The following is a 14,589-nucleotide window of genomic DNA, read 5'->3' as shown; positions in this document are numbered from 1 at the left end:
ATCTGCCCCTCAAGTCTCCTTCCCTTAGCTACCTCGGGGTTGACCTTATGCCGCTAACTCTCGGTCCTGGGTTCATAAAAGCGCCCCTTCTGGCCCCCACGCTGCAGGCGTTGCTCTTGACACCCCCATCCTTACCACCCGCCGGGTGTGGGGAGGCACGGGCCCTTTAAGAACAGCAGCATTGGCGAGCAGAAGCTTGGAAGAGAACGCTGTCGCCAGACTAGCTCCAGAGGACAAGCGCTTGGGACTAGACTACGAGAACCTGGTGGGTTCATCCAAGTGAAGTCGGGGCCACATCTCAACTATTCCTCTTGCCACTGTGTCATCCTTTCTGACCCGAGCCCGGCCTTTCTCTACTGCCCGCCCCGGCCTGGCCCCGCCCCGGCCCGGCCCGGGCCACCCGGACAGGGAGCCCGGGCACCGGTGCAGCCTCGGAGGCAGGTGAGGAGGGCCGGGAGTGTCCACCTCTCGCGCTGCAGCGCTGAGCATCCGAGTCGAGCATCTCGGTTAAGCATCTCTGCTGTGCATCCTTGCGTCTCGCAGGCCGGAGGCGCGTCAAGGTGACCAGGCGAGTAGGGGACAGAGGGTTGGCGTGGAGGGTCTGGGGTCTGTGGCTGTCTCTGGGGACAGTCCCGGGGCGCATGGCCTCCAGCGCGGGATGGGGAGGCCGGCCGAGGAGTGGCGCCAGTCCGTGCAGAGTTGGGGCTTGGAGCCAAGGCCAGAACCTTCCCGGGCCCACCCTGTGCAGGCAGTCCCACTGCCCCGACCTCCGAGCGAGTGGCCGCCTCGCCCGTCCCCCAGGGACTGCTGGCCTGCGGGGTAAGGAGATTAAGGCCGCAACGGGGAGGGAGGAGCGGGCAAGACAAGGCCAGGCTGGAACTGCCCAGGACCGAGGAGAGGTCGCGACTTAGTGTCACTGCCCTGGGAGTGTGCAAAAGACCCGGCAGGAAGAGAGGTGCTGACATCTGGGGATCTGCCCTAAGAAGGAAGCACGGTTAGGTGGAGTGGAGGCGGGGCAGCATTGGAAAGCTATGGCTCTTGGAGCAAGGGCTAGAGGGTCTGCCCGGAGCTAAGCAGGCCCTCTTCCTGCAGGCCTGCTATATGATGGCGGAGAAGGCACTGGAGGCCGTGGGCTGTGGACTGGGGCCCGGGGCTGCGGCCATGGCTGTGGCTCTGGAGGACGGGGCAGATCCCCCTGTGCTGACCACGCATCTAAAGAAGGTGGAGAACCATATTACAGAAGCACAGCGCTTCTCTCACCTGCCCAAGCGCTCTTCTGTGGACATCGAGTTTGTGGAACTGTCCTACTCCGTGCGGGAGGGGCCCTGCTGGCGAAAACGGGGTACGTGGTAGCCCCGTGGGGATCAAAGGATTCTCCCTGAGTTGCCTCTTCAGTAGCACACAGCCTGGGGGTATCCCACTCTGTGAGCTTTGTAGGCCCTGACCCTCACTCACTGCATGCAGTTGGGGTACAAGATCCTTGCTCCCCACATCTGCAGCACTAGAAAGCTAAGTTCCAATTGGCTACTGAAGTTTTCCCCTCTAAATAGACCTCTCTGGTCCTTGAGTTAGTCTGTCAGTCTCTTTAAGTCTCTCTCTCCTTCCCTCTCTCTCTCTCTCTCTCTCTCTCTCTCTCTCTCTCTCTCTCTCTCTGTGTGTGTGTGTGTGTGTGTGTGTGTGTGTGTGTGTGTGTGTCTTTCCCTCTCTGTATTCGTACCTGTACCTAAGAAGTTTGGTTTGGGGAAGGGGCATGCTTGGTCTGTGGAGGCTCTCTTCAATGTCCAACAGTATCCTTACACCTATTTTTAAGATGGTCTCATTCCTGCCATCTTACTCCATTCACATCTTGCCAAAGTCCCTGAAAGCAGGAAGGGTGGAGGTTAGACAGATGAGATGTTACCGATAAGGGAATGGAGGCTTGGGGATGTTGAATAACCTGACCAGTGTCCCCCTGTTAGTAAGAAGCAGGGCATGGCCCAAAGCCTAGCACCACAGTTCCACCTCTCTCCTCCCCATCAGGACAGGGTTCCCAGAGCCCTGGCCTGTCCTAGCTGGGCTGGGAACCTAGAGTCTGGGTTTGTTTCCCAGAGCTGGGTGTGGGCTAGGGGTGGAGCTGAGACAGTGTAATGGCTTTGGGGTGCTTCAGAACAGGGCTCAGTGTGAGCTGTCTTTACATGTTTGCTCACTTCCATAGGTGACCAAAAGGTCATGGGACCCTGAGGTGTCTGGACTCCCTATTCAATATCCTAGCACTAAGCAGTCTCTTCAGTTCTCAGACCACCCTGGATGAAATGTTATTTCCTTGGCCTTCAGAACTTTATGGTAAAAAGAAATGTGGCTAGATTAGGTACTTCTCCTTATCAGGGTGGTGGGTGCCCCGGCTAGGAACTCCTCCCTTTTGACCTTGCCAGCCTCATCTACCCTCTTTTCCATTTTGCTCTCTCCTAGTGCTGGCCCCCTTTCTGCCCTCTGCCCTCCTTTGCCTGGCTTCTTTGTTCTTTGGCTCCTTCTCCTCTCTAGAGAGGACAGAACACGACTAAGGGTGGCAGAGAGGGGAAGTGTAAGGGATCTGGAGGAGAACCCGGCCTTCCCTGGGTGAGGATCTGTCACCAGTCTCCTCTGACTGTATGTGACATTTATTTTTTCAAACACATTCAATTAATTATTAGTGATCCCACTTAAAAACATAAGAACACCATTAAGTCTTTGGGAGGGAATACCACTGTCTTTTTCTTAATGGTGTTGGGAATGGAAGCCAGGGCTTTCCTTATGCTCGGCGAGCATTGTACCACTGAGCTACATGCCAGCCAACTCTTGTTCTTTTATAGATGAGGAATCGCAAACCCTAATGATTAAGTGACTTGGCAGTCATAATGGCATACACCTATAATCTCAGAACAGTGAAAGTTGAGGCAGGATGGTTGTAAGTTCAAGACTAGCCTGGAGTACATAGGAAGACCTCATCTCCAGAAACCTAAATAAATAAATTAAAAGATTTAATGATTTGAAAAAATTACAGAGCTATTGACTGAAGCAAGACTAAAGCATTGATGTCTCCCCAGTGGGAGGTCTGCAGGTCCCTCATGCGCCAAACAGTAGTGATGAAGGGGAGTTAGGAGACAAATGTTTTCAGCCTAGGGAAAGCTGTGTGGCCTTGGAAGGCCGAGTGTCCTTTCTTGGCCTGAGTTTCCTCATGGGCATCTTGGGGAACTCAGCTGAGTTGGTATCTTGAAAGTGCCTTGTGAAAGGCAAGCGAGTGTAAGATGATATTTGTGCTAGGCCTTGCCTTTGACTGGCATCGGCTCTGGCATCAGACAAGGGGAAGGTCCTTCCTATGAGCGGCTCTGTAGAATGTACACTGGAGAGTGCTGCCAGGGCCTTTCTGATTGACCATGAGGAGAGGCTAGAGGAGGTCTAAGACCCAGCACCTCCCTGCCTACCTGGCTGTGTGGCCTTAGGAGGAACAGCTGAGAGGGAATAGGCTCTGAGCAGGCAGTTGGTGTGGTCCAGTCTGACAGTGGGCATGGTCCTGGGTGGCATGGACAGCTGTTACATGAGCTAAACTTTCCTTGTCTCTGCTGAGGAGTAGGTTGTGGACTAGGTGAGGGATGAAGGCTTGAGTTCTCCTCACCACAGCAGGTCTGCAAGCTTAGCGGGCAAGGCCCTGGCCCTTGGCCTCACCCCACCTCCACCCCACCCCACTCCACCCCATCTCCACCCTGCCTGCTCATCAGCTGCTTCAGTACAGTCTCTGATCCCTGGATTGTGCTACAGTGTGTCTTCTCTCCTAAAGCCTGGGGCTTCTGTTGCTCCTCCTTAGGGTCGGTGCCACCTCTTCCATGAAGTCACCCTTGATTTCTACCCTCTGAGGGTGAATAGCTGTAGCCCCATGCCCGCTGACTGCTCTTCTCTCTTCCATTCACACCAGAGGTGTTTTTCTTTTTTTTTTTTGTCCATTTATCTTACCTAGTCTGTGACTTATTTGAATGCAGAAACCATGGCCTTCCTCATTTTCTTTTTTTGCCTCCTGCTGGTACAGAGCTTAGTACACAGTAGATCTTAATAAGCATTTGTCAAATAGAATTGTAATGCAATATGCCTTGTGAAATGCACTGCATGTGCCAACCATTGAGCCATATGCTTTACATATGTTAGCTCATTGACTTTTTACAACAGCCCTATGAGGTAGGCACCATCATCCTCATTTTACAGACGAGGAACCTGGAGCTCAGAGAGGTTAAGTCACTTGCCTCAGGTCACACAGCTGGTAATGTGGGTCCAGAGTTTGAACCAGATCCACCTGATTCCATATGGCTGTACTTTATGCACATGTTGCTTTTCAACAGTGAATGGCAGGTGAGATTTCACTGGCTGTGTTTGGGGCTGGAGAGACAATCTTGTAGGGCAGAGAAGACACAAAGAAGGAAGGCATTTTTTTTTTCTCCCCAGAATAGAGCAAAAGCTCTGTGAAAACACACTTACTGAGCATCTATGACATTCCAGAGAGACAAGAAAGATGAATAAAACACAGACCCTTCCCCCAAGATGTTCCCTGACTAAGAGGTTGGGGGAAGGGCATGAGCACAGGCACAAACGTGCTGGCTGGCGGCTGAAAAATGCTGCAGGAACACAGGACAGGCAGCCAGCGTGGGTGGCCTGGTGGGGTGTCCTCGGAGTATGCGAGACGGCAAGCACTATGCTGAGGAGAGAGAGCCTGGCTTCCCAGGACCTCAGTCCTCTTGCTACAGCCACTCAGAAGAGGCATCAGCTTTCCCACGGCCTTGCGTTCTAACCCTGGTGGCAGTCATTCCTAGGGGGACAGGACAAGAGGGCTGCGTGCCCACCCTACCAATTCCACTCAGCAACAGCTATCTCACCTATGATTAACCTTCTTCTAAGAAGAGCATGCTCTTCCACAAAACCATGAGTGCTTGTGTGTGAGTGCGCGCGTGCGAGTGTGTTAGGGTGCTAGTATGTGAGTGTAGGGGCCTGCAGAGTCCAGAAGAGGGCATCATATCCCCTGGAGCCTGAGTTATAGGTGGCTGTGAGCCACTGAGAGTGGGTGCCGGGCACAGAGCTCAGGTCCTCTGTGTGAGCCGTGCTCACTCTTAACTCCTGCCATATCTCCTGCCCTTTTGCTTGTTTGTTTATTTGTTTTGTTCTAGACAGGGTTTCAGACTCTAGTCCAGACTGGCTTTGAATTCACAACAATCTCCTTGTCCCAGCTTCCCAAGCCCTGGGGTTATAGGTAGGAATTACTATGCACAAGTTGAGCCAGGCACTTTAAGTGAGTTCTGGGGATGGAACTAGGGTCCTTCCTTGTACTTGTGTGGCAAACATTTCACTGACTGAGCTGTCTCCCCAGGCTCCCCTCTTTAAGAGTTTTGAGGATGCCTCTGATCATTAGCCCTCACCAGTGACTACTCCTGTCCTTGCTGCAGGTTACAAGACCCTCCTCAAGTGCCTGTCTGGTAAGTTCTGCCGCCGAGACCTGATTGGCATCATGGGCCCCTCCGGGGCTGGCAAGTCCACGCTCATGAACATCTTGGCAGGGTATAGGTGAGCATGAAGAAGGGAAGCAGGGCAGAACTCACAAGGGGGACCTCTTGAGGGAGTGCGGAAGGTGTTCTAAAGAGGCTTTGGTGCTCATCACCAACCATTCTCCCTGCAGGGAGTCTGGGATGAAGGGGCAGATCCTGGTTAATGGGAGGCCACGAGATCTGAGGACCTTCCGCAAGATGTCCTGTTACATCATGCAGGACGACATGCTTCTGCCACACCTCACAGTGCTGGAAGCCATGATGGTGAGGAGAGGGTGGCCTTGCCCTCCTCCACCAGCTGAAGGGGCTGGGCAGGGCCTGACACACATGCCTCCCTTACTTGTTTATCATTTTTTTAGGTCTCTGCCAACCTGAAACTGAGCGAGAAGCAAGAGGTGAAGAAGGAACTGGTGAGTGGGGTAGGGGTGTAAGGGATGGAGCCATTCTGAGGGTTATGAGTTTTAGGTCCCAAGTTGGGTGGGGAACAAGGGCCACACTTTGTGAAAGTGGGGTGCTGCTTAGGGGAAGCGGAGCTACTAAGGCTGACTGGGGCTGGGTGGGGTGTCCGCAGGTGACAGAGATCCTGACAGCCCTGGGTCTGATGTCCTGCTCTCACACGAGGACAGCCCTGCTCTCTGGAGGGCAGAGGAAGCGCCTGGCCATTGCCCTGGAACTGGTCAACAATCCACCTGTCATGTTCTTTGATGAGCCTACCAGGTATCTCCCTGCTAATCCTGACCTGGGTTTTCCTCTTTTCAGCCCTAAGCCAGGTCTGGATGTGGTTTCTGGTTCATGGCTCCCTGGCTGGAGACCAGATCTGCTGCTCGCAGCCTTCTGGGAACTCCATCCTTGCTAATCCAGTTGGAGCCAAGTTACCCTGTCTTTCATCCAGGTAGAGATCTGGATGTACCCTCCTACCCCTCCCTGATTGACATCTCCTTCTTCTCTCCCCAGCAGCATTAGTCATCAGATCCTCCGTTGGGTAGCTCCCACATTTGCCCAGCCCCATCCCTAGTGCTTGAGCTCAGGACATCATCAAGACTGATCTCCCTGCCTTCAGGCTCCCAGGCACCTTTCTCGAACCTGTGGCCAGAATGGTCTTTCTAAACAGGTCTAGAAAGTTCCACTCTCCTGCTTCAGACCACACAATGAGTTGCATTTGCCATCAAAATAGTCAGGTGGCTTCTTCTCCCATCTTTCATATCTTATGTTCTAATAATGCTGAGCTGCCTGCAATTCCCATCAAACCCTGTGTTCCATGCCCCTCAGCATGATGCTTGCTGTGTCTTCTGCATGGCGTGCCCTTCATCATGGCTCGCTTTTTGTTCTTTCACAAGCTCTTCTTCCTCTTCTAGACTCAGGAACCTTCCCTAGCCATCCTCCACCCCCTGCTAAGTTTATGGCATGGCTGACCCCCTGCCAGTCTTTCACTTGTGTTGCTATTACGCTTTCCACATCTCCTCAAGTCAACAATGAGCTCTCAGTAGACCAGTCCAACATAAGCTCCTGTCATTTCAGTGCCTTTTATGCAAAAGGTGCTTGGCATATGGTTTTTCAAACTGAGCAGTGCTCTGGGCTTGCAAATCTCTGAGCCATACAAGGTGTGCAGGATCTGGGAGTTTGCTTTCTGTTGCTGTAATAAGGGCCATAGCCAAAAGCAACATGGGAAGGAAAGGGTTTCTTTGGCCCTCATGTCACTGAGGCACCTGAGGGCAGGAATTCAAGCAGGGGCCAGGCAGGTCTCACGGAGGAATGCTGTTTACTAGCTTGTTTTCTAAGCTCACCTGATGGAGTGGCACCACACATACCGGACCACGCCCTCCCACATCAATCACTAATCAGGAAAATGTCCCCACAGGCCACTCTGATGGAGGCATCTTCTCTATGAATGTCCCCTCTTCCCAAATGACTCCAGTTTGTGTCAACTGACAAAATCTAACCAGCCAGGGGTGGCCAGAGGTTGCCTTTCCACTAGACCCACCCGGTTCACAGAAACTGCCCCACCTTACTCACCACCCCTTAGCCCCACCCACCTCACTGGTTCCTGGTGGCCTCTCTCTGGACAGCGGTCTAGACAGCGCTTCTTGTTTCCAAGTGGTGTCCCTCATGAAGTCCCTGGCCCACGGGGGCCGAACTGTCATCTGTACCATCCACCAGCCCAGTGCCAAGCTCTTTGAAATGTTTGACAAGGTCAGTACCCCCGAGTCTCCAAGAAGAATGGCCTGTGAGAGAGGGGCAGAAGTGTCCGTGGGCTCCCCCAGTCCACTGGTCATATTTTCCTCATGTGTTGCTTTCCGCCTCAGCTCTACATCCTGAGCCAAGGACAATGCATCTTCAAGGGTGTGGTCACCAACCTGATTCCCTATCTGAAGGGGCTTGGCTTGCACTGCCCCACCTACCACAACCCTGCTGACTTCAGTAAGTGGGGGCTCCTGTGAAGAGGTGGGAGACAGAAGAGGGCCAAACTTTGGGTTTGGGTCATGGAGGCCTCTTGGGGACAGATAGCTCATTGCCACTTGCTTTCCTCATATACCAAAGAGGGACTGACCTGCCCTTGGGAACTGAGGGTGAAGCCCAGCTGAGCACATTCTGCTCTGTGTCCCCTTAGTCATTGAGGTGGCCTCTGGCGAGTATGGAGACCTGAACCCCATGCTGTTCAGGGCTGTGCAGAATGGCCTTTGCACCATGGCCGAGAAGAAGAGCAGCCCCGAGAAGAACGAGGTCCCTGCCCACTGCCCCACTTGCCCTCCGGTGAGTGGAGTGGAGAGGGCAGAATGGGGGAGGGGAGATGGGACCGTAGCCAATGACCTTGCCCATCCTCATCCACTCATTCCTCTAGAGCTCCTATGAGCATCACTGGTGCGCTGCCCTCAGCGCCTGCTTAGGGACCATCTGGAAAGCACGGCAAATGCAATTGTTGACCTTGGGGCCAGGATGGTCTGATGTTATCTCTTACCCAGAGGTGACCACACTAGTTAGCAAATCACACAGGCTCTGAGCAGGGCCACTGGGGCAGCCAGGGTCCACCCAGTGCCAGATCCCTTCCTTAGGTGAGATGCCATCATTCCTGAAAGCGAGAGGCTTGGCTATTATCACTGTCATCATTGTGAATCAATGGGAGATCCAGTGGCCTGATGACACAATTATGGCCTTTGAGTTAGTGGTAATGAAGTGAAGAAGGAGCCAGATGACCAAGAGGGATCCTTGATGCCTTCTTGTCTCCTGCCACCCAAGTACCTTTATCAGCTTCTCTTCCTTCCTCGGTCTCCCTGAGGTTTTCACCTGTAAAGCAGCTTCAGGATGAACAGCTCAGGGGCAAAGGCTCCTCTTTCTGCAGGCCTAGACCTTGTCCTGGGAAGAGCTTGGGACTCTCCCATCTACTGAGCTGGATGGCAGTGGGTGGGTAGGGTACACTCACCAGGTCCCAATTCTTCTCTCTAGGAAGTGGATCCTATTGAAAGCCACACTTTTGCCACCAGCACCCTCACCCAGTTCTGCATCCTCTTCAGGAGGACTTTCTTGTCCATCCTCAGGGACACGGTGAGATGTCAAGCTGAGGGAGGGGCAGGAGGTGTAGGCTGGATATAGCCTCTTGGGCTATATACTCTCAGCATCTGGGATGGAAACTGGTACACTGCCCTCCCCTGTGATGTACCTTGGATGTACCTGCAGGGCACCCCGAGTCCCTATTCTAGCATGGCCTTCCCTTTGTCCCCCACCCCCACTCCCTTGTCCTGGAACACATACCTCTTCTCTTGATGACCTGTGCCGTAGGTCCTGACCCACTTGCGGTTTATGTCACATGTGTTGATTGGCGTGCTCATTGGCCTCCTCTACCTGCACATCGGCAATGACGCCAACAAGGTTTTCAACAACACCGGCTTCCTCTTCTTCTCCATGCTATTCATCATGTTCGCAGCTCTCATGCCAACGGTGCTCACTTGTGAGCTAATCTCCCTGGCGGGTGGGGCGGGAGTGCTGGGCACCAGGCAGGGGCCAAGGCTTGGCCTGACCTACTCATGCCCCCCTCAGTTCCCTTAGAGATGGCGGTCTTCATGAGGGAGCACTTGAACTATTGGTACAGTCTCAAAGCCTATTACCTGGCCAAGACAATGGCTGATGTGCCCTTTCAGGTGAGTCTTTTCCTGACCCTTGCCTCGAGCAGATTCATAGGTGATGTCATGGAATGTGTGGTCTAATGGGAAAACTGACAAGCTAGGAATGGAAACCATAGCCAGGTGGAATGGGTCACCTCATTCTAACACTTGGCAGTGGTGGAGGGAGGCTGAGGCGGGAGAATCGCCATGAATTCAAGTCCACCCAGAGCTGCAGTGTGGCTCCCTATCCCAAAATTAATAAATAAATAAAAGGTGACCATAATAGCAGAATATCAAAGGTCTCTGTCTTTTATAGGCAGCAGAGAGCTCATAGGTTCTGGGCCCTTACTTACTTTCAAGCTGTAAGACACTGTGCAACCTCCCGGTTTCTCTTTGTGTTAGTAGTGCCCCCACCCGTAGAATAGAATGACAACAGCGTCTTTCTCAGAGCCATGCTTTGGAATTAAGTGAGTGAATGTATATAAAGTTTAATTTTTAAAGACAGGATCTCTCTACATAGCTCTGGCTGTCCCAGAATTTACTGCGTAGACCAGGCTGGCCTTAAACTCACAGAGATCCGCCTGCCTCTGCCTCCCGAGTGCTGGGATTAAAGGCGTTTGCCACTGTGCCCAGCATTATTTTCACATCTATTTATTTATCTTCTGTGTGCAGTATATGTGGGGAGGTCACAGGACAGCTTACAGGATGCCGCTCTCTTCCTACAATATGTAGCTTCTAGAGACTGAACTCTGTCAGGCTTGGCATGCAAGTACCTTTACCAACTGAGCCATCTTGCTAACACATTCTAAATGCCCCAAAAATACCAGATGGCATTTGTTAATCCCATTACCACCTTGTTCTAAGCTTCAGGGCCACAAATAATCCATAGAGTACCTTTGTGCAAATTACAGAAAAGTGTCTCTTAGCTAAGGTGTGGTCAGGCACACAATGTAATCACGTGGAAGGATGATTAGGAATTCAAGGTCATCCACAGCTTGAGGTCAGAATGAATTACATGAGACATCTGTTTCAAACAAACAAACAAACAAACAGCAAAAGAGGAGGTAGACTCTGTCATGTGCTGTGTGCAGAGTTTAATGAGAGAAATACAAGCTAGATCTTGGTCTCTGGTTGTCTCTGTCTGGGAGCTGGGAGCCTTTGTACAGGAAACAACCTGTACAACTATAACTAGTGAGCGAAGTCCCTACTTCCCAAGGGCTTGTTTGGGAAGTGTGTGTGCTGGGGTTGGGGTGGGTTTGTGTTTTGTTATGAGACAAGCTCTCACTTGGTAGCACAGGGGATGGAAGGATGGGACTAGAGCACTTGCCATTCATGCATGATGGCTGGGGTTCCATTCCCAGCACCACCGAGGAAAAATACCATTTATTTTATTCTATTTATTTAGGGTTTCAGAAATGGGGCCTCAATCTATAAGTCCAGGCTGTACTGGAACAGACTATCTAGACCAGGTTGACCTTGAACTTGTGGCAATTCCCCTGTCTCAACCTCCCAAGTGCTAAGAACTTTATCACTTCTATTGAGGTTTACAACTGATTTTAAGGGTTAGGTATAGTAAGCAAAATGAAGCAAATTAATAAACCCATCATCTTAATTTTTGACAAGAGCATCGTGTGTGTGTGTGTGTGTGTGTGTGTGTAACTAGATTCTCTGTGGTGTACTTCAGATCTCTAGATTTGCCCAGCCCCCAGTCTGCTTCTTTGTAGCCAAAAGGTGGCAGCCTCAAGGGAGCCAGAGCTCTCCCCTACTGAGAGTTAATTGTTTAATACTATAAGGAGACCAGAGAGCTGACTCAGCGATTAAAGGTTAAAACGTGCTTGCTGCTCTTCCAACACCTACATCAAGCACTCACTACCTACCTGTAACCTCAGCTGCAGGGGACATACAACACCCTCTTCTGGCCTCCATGGCATACATATAAAGAGACACGCACATATACACATAAATAAAAGCAAGTCTTAAATATATATGTGATATTCATACACACATTATATGTGTATGTATATGGCTGTAGAGATGGCTCAGTGGTTAGAGGTATTTGTTGCTTTTGCAGAAGGCTTCAGTTCAGTTACCAGCACCCATATCAGACAGCTTAACACACACACACCCTAGTTTTGATGGGAAGGACTATAGGTACTTAGAGGTGGAAGGAGTCACCATGCCTGAGCCTGAACCTGTCAGAGCATCAAAACAAAGTTATGTAAAATATAGTTGCCCAAAGGTGGTGGTGGTGGTTTTTAATCCTAGTACTTGAGAGGCAGAGGCAGGCGGAGCTCAATGTATTTGAGGCTACTCTGGTCTACAGAGCAAGTTCCAGGACAGCATCGCTACACAGAGAAACCCTGTCTCAAAAAAAGAAAAAAAAAAAAATGTGGTCTGGAGGAAGGGGACATATGTCAGTCTAAGAGCAGCATGGACAAGTGTGGAGCAGTGTAGAACCAAGGAGCCTTTGGAATACTCATTCTCCAGTGAAGTGGTGGGAGGAATTAGATCCCTTGCCCTTGGCTTGAGAGTCCCTAACCTCTTCTGTGGCTGCTCCCCAGGTGGTATGCCCAGTTGCATACTGCAGCATCGTGTACTGGATGACAGGCCAGCCAGCTGAGACTGGCCGCTTTCTGCTCTTCTCAGCCTTGGCCATAGCCACCGCCTTAGTAGCCCAGTCCTTGGGACTGTTGATTGGCGCTGCCTCCAACTCCCTGCAGGTGGGAAAGTTGTCGCACAGGTGGGATCTCATGGGAGCCATCAAGGGGTGGGTGGAACTGTGGTCACCCTTTGACACCATCTCCCCTCTTCTCCAGGTGGCCACCTTTGTGGGCCCAGTCACTGCCATCCCTGTCCTCTTGTTCTCTGGCTTCTTTGTCAGTTTCAAGACCATCCCCACTTACCTGCAGTGGAGCTCCTACCTTTCCTATGTCAGGTCAGTGTGTCTCCCTCCCCTTGGTGGCCTGTCAGCACTAAAGAGAGATATGCCATGTCTGATGTCTGCCCCTGCATCCTTTCTGGCACCTGAGTATGAGATCACTGTGGCTGGGCTCTGGGGATTTGCTGAGGGACAGGGGTCCTGTGCTCTGTGTCTTGCTCTGATGCCACTATTTGTCTAGGTATGGCTTTGAGGGTCTGATCCTGACCATTTATGGCATGGAGCGAGGACACCTGGACTGCGCAGATAAAAAATGCCCATTCCAGGATCCACAGATCATCTTGCAAGAGCTGGATGTGGAGGAGGCTAAACTGTACATGGACTTCCTGGTCTTGGGTGTTTTCTTCCTTGCCCTGCGACTGCTAGCATACCTTGTGCTCCGGTACCGGGTCAAGTCTGAGAGATAGAGCCTTGCTCCCATCTCTTTTGGGCAGGAAGTCCCCAGCTCCAGCCCTTTGGGACTGTTTTAAATGTGTAGACTTGGGCATTGGTTGCTGGTGCAGCCGCCCTCCTCTCCCTCAGCTGCTCCACAGGCTGGCTCCCAGCCTAAGCCCTGGAGGTAGGGCTCAGCCCTCCCTATTAAGCCCAGGAGTCTTCCCAAATTGATGCAGTTTGTAGCTTCCTCCCTACTCTGTCCAATGTCTGCATGCAAAGACCATTGGGAGGTTGCCACCCTCCTCTCTGCCCAAAGCACCCTCCTATGCTGTTTGCCTGGGGAGCCCCATGTTCTCTAGGCTTTGACTTACAAGTGATCAAAGTGCCCCTTCTGGGGGTCCCCACCACACTAGTGTTCATAAACTGGGTTGCTATAAGGTTGAAGTTCCGGGGCTGGGCCCTGTGGGGTCTCCAGGGAGTCCCATCATGGACATTGGATGGAGCAAGGAGGGACTCTGGAAGTCTCTTCCTCCTCCTCCCCCTTCCTCCTCACACCCACTTTGGCTAATTTGGACAATCTGTTGGGACAGAAGCTGGGTTTTCTGTCTGGGTCACCACTCCCAATCCTGGAGATTGGAGAGACTATGAGACTATGGGATGTCCTACTCCCTTCCCTAAACCTTCAGTCAGGGTAGGTCTCAATGGCACCTCTGCAATAATGTCTGTGTCATTTGCCCACCTGCCACTGGAACTGGAGAATGCACTTTATTCTGGGGGGAGAGCCGGGGAAGCCTCGATCCTCCCGAGGCTCAGTTCCACAGGCTCCTTTCCTCTCCAGAGTCACAGGCACATGAACAATCAGGCCATCTCAGCCCCACACATGCGCCACCCCTGACAGCTTGGAGGAAGAGTGATGGTGGTGGCAGGAGGAAATCCTGCTTTGGAGGCTAAGAATGAGGCTGGTGTGACCCAGCATGGCTCTGGGCTCTTCAGGTTTCTCTATCCCAGCCTTCCCTCCATCCTGAGCCGGGGTGGCACTGAGGATCTGCCTCCTGGAGGTCAGGGCCCAACAAGCACAAGAATGGGCATAGCTGGCTTCAGCCGCTGCTCCCCCAAGGCCCTCCTTTTGTGCTCTAAGGTGACACTCACCCTTCTGCCCCTTCTCCAGCTGCCTGCTGCTCATTCAAACTTCTGTTCACATATCTCCCTCTTCTAGTCAGCTGGTCCCTGGACATCAGAGCAGCAGGGCCTGGACGCCAAGGTGGCAGACACACCTGGAACATGTCTGTTTTCTTGGTGGGTCTAGGATCTTCCTACATCTGATTTCCCCTACCCCAGAACCCTTTCCCCAGTCCCTTCGCTCACTCCTCTGTACTTGCCCCAGGTTCTTCTCATTACACAGATGCCAGTTGTATTTGTGGGATTTCCATCATTATTAATAAAACCTATATTTATACAGTATGCTGTGTGTGAATAAGGGTCTGCCACGTACTACCACAGGATGTGTGAGGGAGTCTTCAAATCACTTGGCAAGATGTCTGCCAGCTTCGGGGGTCCTGTGACAGGGGTGTTAAGTCTCAGACATGTGTCAAATAGTGAATGTATATCTCTTGTTTTTGTTTTTTTGAGACAGGGTTTC

At 52.0% G+C, this 14,589-nt stretch overlaps 1 protein-coding gene across 2 annotated transcripts; it reads left to right on the top strand.

The window, feature by feature from the left end:
- The first annotated feature begins 200 nt into the window (after nucleotides 1-200).
- Abcg4 (ATP binding cassette subfamily G member 4) lies at nucleotides 201-13,618 on the top strand. 2 transcript variants are annotated; one of them, XM_051197227.1, is made up of 15 exons: nucleotides 201-560; nucleotides 1,093-1,342; nucleotides 5,442-5,559; nucleotides 5,672-5,804; nucleotides 5,900-5,950; nucleotides 6,112-6,257; nucleotides 7,607-7,730; nucleotides 7,844-7,958; nucleotides 8,149-8,291; nucleotides 8,982-9,080; nucleotides 9,315-9,483; nucleotides 9,573-9,673; nucleotides 12,199-12,357; nucleotides 12,454-12,572; nucleotides 12,757-13,618. In XM_051197227.1, exons 2-15 carry the CDS (start codon nucleotides 1,102-1,104, stop codon nucleotides 12,980-12,982), a joined length of 1,944 nt encoding a protein of 647 aa, XP_051053184.1. In that variant the 5' UTR covers nucleotides 201-560; nucleotides 1,093-1,101; the 3' UTR covers nucleotides 12,983-13,618. The 2 variants fall into 2 exon arrangements, with proteins under 2 accessions (XP_051053184.1, XP_051053185.1); XM_051197228.1 differs by lacking the exon at nucleotides 201-560 and adding an exon at nucleotides 886-955.
- The last annotated feature ends 971 nt before the right edge of the window (nucleotides 13,619-14,589 follow it).

Source organism: Phodopus roborovskii, unplaced genomic scaffold (genome assembly GCF_943737965.1).
Source record: "Phodopus roborovskii unplaced genomic scaffold, PHOROB, whole genome shotgun sequence".
Classification (NCBI taxonomy): Eukaryota; Metazoa; Chordata; class Mammalia; order Rodentia; family Cricetidae; genus Phodopus; species Phodopus roborovskii.
This window is presented reverse-complemented; position numbering and strand designations above follow the sequence as displayed.

What these genes read in the sequence shown, in the direction of transcription:
- Abcg4 (XM_051197227.1), top strand. Translation starts at nt 1,102, where the DNA reads ATGATGGCGGAGAAGGCACTGGAGGCCGTGGGCTGTGGACTGGGGCCC. An exon ending in TGTCCATCCTCAGGGACACG is followed by an intron (nt 9,081 to 9,314) that starts GTGAGATGTCAA and finishes CCTGTGCCGTAG; the next exon opens with GTCCTGACCCACTTGCGGTT. An exon ending in TCCTACCTTTCCTATGTCAG is followed by an intron (nt 12,573 to 12,756) that starts GTCAGTGTGTCT and finishes CTATTTGTCTAG; the next exon opens with GTATGGCTTTGAGGGTCTGA.